The sequence below is a fragment of the Echinops telfairi genome, unplaced genomic scaffold (genome assembly GCF_000313985.2).
Source record: "Echinops telfairi isolate 266 unplaced genomic scaffold, ASM31398v2 ScPeMD7_60;HRSCAF=208, whole genome shotgun sequence".
In the NCBI taxonomy this organism is placed as follows: Eukaryota; Metazoa; Chordata; class Mammalia; order Afrosoricida; family Tenrecidae; genus Echinops; species Echinops telfairi.
The window spans coordinates 38,708,235-38,713,111 of record NW_022103958.1 but is presented as its reverse complement, the minus strand read 5'-3'; the positions used below and the strand labels follow the sequence as shown (position 1 = coordinate 38,713,111).

Sequence of the window (4,877 nt, the reverse complement as noted above, 5' to 3'; positions counted from 1 at the left end):
CTCACTCATTCTCTCTCATTTACTTTCTCATTCACTCACTCATTCACCTCATTCACTCACTCATTCTCTGATTCACTCACCTCACTCACTCACTCACCTTGCTTTTCACCCACTCATTCACTCTCTCACTCATTCACCTCGCTCGCTCACTCTCTCACTCATTCTCTCTCATTTACTTTCTCATTCACTCACTCATTCTCTTATTCACTCTCTCACTCACTCACCTTGCTTTTTACCCACTCATTCACTCTCTCACTCATTCACCTCACCTCAGTCACTTGCTCACTCTCTCACCGCCATCGAGTTGATTCCCACTCATAGTGGCCCTGAAGGATGGAGTAGAACTGCCCACTGGGGCTCCCAAGGGTCTGTGAATCTTTATGAGAGTAGACAACCTCATCCTTCTCCCTAGGAGGAGCTGGGGGTTTTGAACTGCAAACTTAACAGATAGCAGCCCACTACACAGCTAGAGCTCCCTTGTGAAAGCTTCTAGGACAGAGTTTTACCTGCTGTCAGAGTTTTCATCGTTCATTAGACCCGAGAGCACGAGCCTGCGCACACACATACACACACGTTTGTGTTTACGTGGAAGTGTGATAGGCAGGAGAGTTGAAGAATCAAAATAACATTTGAATAAATTGGAATTCATGTAGCATTTAACTGTATCAAATTGTTTTGCTCTTTTTCTTCCAAGAGCAAAGTTAAGGGGGAAGTTTTTATTGTCTCCGTTGGCATTCACAAGACCTGCCTAAGCGCAGAGAGGCGTGATGGATGGTGGAGCAGGGGCCTGCACTCGGCTTTCTTCCTGCGCCTCATTGAGGGGGCTGGGGGGCAGGGGGGGTGTCACAACTAAAGACTAGAGAGCAAGCACAGCCCCAGGGAGAGTGTGGGCTGTTTAAGCAATGGACACCCCCCCATTTCTATTTGGGCTCATTCTCACATAGCTGTCCTACTGCCCCTGCACTGGCTGTACTTAGACCTGGTGGACAGACAGATGGTCGTGTTAAATAGGTGTCTGCAGCGATCGATTGTGCTTACAAATAGGAACGGCAGGCCCAGGGTGTGCTTGTTGAATGATTTCTGTGCCGCATGCTGTGCCCTCTCCCCACAGAATGACCTGATTGGTCAGAGCTTATTTGACTACCTGCACCCAAAAGACATCGCCAAAGTCAAGGAGCAGCTCTCCTCCTCGGACACAGCACCCCGGGAGCGGCTCATTGATGCGAAAAGTGAGTGCAGGGGTAGGGGGCTCTCCTGCGCTCACTGTCACAGCCTGGGCCTCAGGGTTCCTACAGCCCTGCCCCTTCTCTGGCTCACAGGGGCTATTTTTTGCCTCTGTGAGAAGAAAAAAAAGCAATTTTCAAATTTATTGGGAGGCCCAAGAGCTCTTTTGACCCAATTCTCTCTGATTTGGGGTCACTTCTGTTTCAGGATCCGTCGTAGGCTCCTGAGTTTAAAGGGGACCAGCCAGTCTTGAGTTGGTTTTGCAGAATGGCTTCCCTGCCTGTATGCGTCCCTGTTGCCCACTTGAGACCGCATAAGATCGAGGAAGAAAACCTCAGACATGACCGAACAGTCTCCTCCGCCAAAGGGCGTCCTTCTGAGATTCAATCCCCATCTAGCCGCCCCTCTTCAGACATTGGGGCCCCTCTTCCTATTCTCACCTCAGTTTCCTCTCCACTCCTCTCCTCCAGTGCCAGGGAGGCTGTGAGCTGCAGATGCTCTGCCTGGGCTCAAGTGCTGGTTGCACAGCGAACCAGCTGTGTGACCCTGGGCCAGTCACAGCTTCCTCCGTGCCGCTGTCTCCTGCCCTGGTGCTTGCTGGAAGCAGACCGAAACCACAAGCTCCTCCGGGTTGCCTGTGACTGCGTCCCCCTGGGCCCAGGGCCCCTGTGGCCTTCTCCCCCAAGACCCCATTAGAATCGCCTCCTTTTCTCCTGGAACGTAAATGCAGCTCCAGCCTCTGGGAGCCTTTAGAGTCTGGCCCTGGCTGGTTTTTTTGTTTTTTGTCTTCTGCCTTTTGGTTGAGGTTGAGGCCTTTATTTCTTTAAATATATGTATTGGCGGGTGTGTAAAAATACACACAATAAAGCATGCCCGTTCCGCAGTCTCTACATGGATTGGCTTTGATGGCCTCCTTCAAGTCGAGCACCAGCCTCCCCTCCGTTTCCAAATTACCGCCCACCCCATTCACATAAACTCAGCGCCCCCGCGTCAACAGCACCCCCCCTCCCACACTTGGCAGTCACTGATAACTTTTGCTTTCTATAATTCTCCTTTTCAAAATGTGCCATAAGGTCCACATAGAACACATCCATGCAAACAGCATGCACCCACGTGCACGTAACGCACACAGCTCCCACGGGAAACCGACCTGTGAGGCGGTGGTGTGTCTGAAAACAGCGCCCCAGAGGGTCCAACGTGTACATGTGTGAGATCATGTGAGATCACACATTCTTTGTCCTGATGTGGCTGAAGGGGTCCCTGGGTATCTAAAGTGGCTGCATGGGGCCACTAGCCAACAGCACCCAGGCACCTGGGAGAAGCCCGGTGGGACAGCCCCTCAGGGCATGGTTGTCTAGAATGGAACACAGGGAGCCTTGTGGTGTCGTGGCTCCATGCTGGGCTGCTAGCCACAAGGTCCGAAGTGTGAAACCACCCTCCCCTGTGTGAGAGAAGGGTGGGACTTTTACTCCCATAAAACGTTCCAGTCTTGGAAACCCACAGGGGTCGCTGTGAGTCATAACTCGGTGGCAGCGAGGAGACATAACGGGAGCCCCAGGTATGCGCATCACGTGGACTTTCATATTTTCTAGGAGCCAGTAGGAAAAATAGCAATCAATATAAAATTAACTTTACTGCTGTATTTTACTTAACCCAATAAATCAAAACTATCATTTCAACATGCAGCACAGTCCTGAGATCTTGTACAGGCTTGGTTTCTGTCCCAAGACTCTGGAATCCAGTGTGTGGTTCGCCTCTCTGTTTAGACCAGCCACGCCCGGCCTGGAGGCTGCACCTGGCAGCCAGTGGCAACTGTGATGGTAGTGCAGCCCTAGTGGAGGGGGTCTCATGTCAGGGACGTGCTCAGGGCCTCTCACTCACAGCCAGGTTGAGAACAACGGAAGGGAGCCCTGCCTCCTCTTCTCCTTTCTTAAAACCCCCATCTTGGCCACCCTTCCCAAGTCTCTGCTGCCCAGGTTCTGCCTGCCTCTGGAACCTTCCCCCCCAGAGCCCCATCCCATATCAGACTGCTCCGCTGAGGAGTACGCATGGTCTTGGCCAGATGGGGCTCAGCACCCATTGGAAACCAGCATGGAAGAGGATGGTGTGGTCACATCCATGCACGCCGTGAGCTCACCCAGAGGCGCTTGAGGCATTAAGACTTCCACAAGCCCAGCCTTCGAAAGCCCTGTGGGGCACATTCCCCACATGCAGCACAGCCCTAAGTCAGAATCCACCAAGGGCTGGTTCATGTGGCCTGTGCTGACAGTTATCCTTCCACGGCGGGCTGCCATTCTTCCACCAGCATAAGCTCATGCTGGGCAGGGGCCCGCTGGGTGCCCTGTTTCCCTCGCCCAGTGCCATCTGCAGACCTTTCTGTACGTGCCTGTCCACCACTCATCTGTTAAGGCCTACCCTGGGGAGAAAGGCCACTCTCTTGCCATCACCAAGAAGCAGTGAGGCTGGGGAGAGAGGGCTGTGTCCCAGGTGACACGCCCCTCCTGACAGACAGCACTGCTCTCAGTTCATCACGTTTTGTGTATTGATTTGCAGCCGGACTCCCCGTTAAGACAGATATAACCCCCGGGCCATCTCGATTATGTTCTGGAGCACGGCGTTCTTTCTTCTGTAGGATGAAGTGCAACAGGCCCTCAGTAAAGGTGGAAGACAAGGATTTCCCCTCCACCTGCTCAAAGAAAAAAGGTAACGGTTTCACAGTTCTTTCAAACCTGGCCGCACGCGGGGCTGTCTCCTTACTGCAGAGCTCTCGGCAGCCACGGGTTCCCAGGCCCTGAGCTGACCAAAGCCATAGGACCCAGGATCCCAAAAGCACAGTTTAGGGCTGTGGAGGACCAGTGGGGCAGAGAGCAAGAGCAGGGTAGGCCTGGGGTGTTCTCAGAATGACAGGTGAGGGGGCAGAGGGCTCTTTTTAAACTCCGTTTAACCTGGGTGGGAAGGAATGCTCTCAGACAAGACCCCAGGCACCTCTGGGACCCCCACCAATCCACTCCTTGCTACTTTCACAAAACACAGTCTGCTCTTTTCCGCTTGCTTCCAACTTGGCCTCTGCTTCTTTCTTGACGTGCTGTCCCACTAAGAACCCGTGATAGCGCATTCCTCTCACTTCCCGCTGCTGCCACTGCAGGCTCTCCCTGCACCAGGCGCTTCTTAGTGGCTCCTTCCTGCCCGGGCTGCCACAGAAAGCCATTCACCGTCCACTTTAAACACCACTCACGTGCCAGCAGCCTGCACAGTGTATTGTCGGTCCAGACTCGGCTTTGAACTCCAGCTCCATGAAGGCCCCTCATTAAGGCCAACTACATGGCTTTCTGGGGGGCACCACACATATGGCACATGCCAGAGCAGCCACTTGGGAATCTCCATCAGCGTAAGCAGTGCCCCTCTCTCCAGTTGCTCGTGCCAGGGTCCTGGGAGACGCCCTAGCCCCTGTCTCCCTATCTAGCCTGTTTACCACGTCCAGCTGCAATGAAGTCCACCTACAGCAAGTGTGTTAGACCAGGTTGACTAGAGAAACAAATCCCGGACACTCATATGTATATCATATCAAAGAGTAATTATATATTAGGAAAACATCCCAGCCAAGTCCAGATCAAGTCCATAAGTCCTATATTAGCCCATATGTCTGATACCAA

General features: G+C 53.0%; 1 protein-coding gene across 8 annotated transcripts in view; it reads left to right on the top strand.

The window, feature by feature from the left end:
- Nucleotides 1-4,877, top strand: part of ARNTL (aryl hydrocarbon receptor nuclear translocator like) — a 132,270-nt gene that overhangs the window by 110,315 nt on the left and 17,078 nt on the right. For 7 of the 8 annotated variants that reach the window (XM_045291128.1, XM_045291126.1, XM_004711551.3 and 4 more), the window contains 2 exons: nt 1,112-1,229; nt 3,778-3,927. In XM_045291128.1, the coding sequence (XP_045147063.1) occupies nt 1,112-1,229; nt 3,778-3,927 (268 nt within the window). Of the gene's footprint in view, nt 1-1,111; nt 1,230-3,777; nt 3,928-4,877 lie in introns of those variants that run through there. The other variant, XM_045291132.1, reaches the window with a different exon arrangement.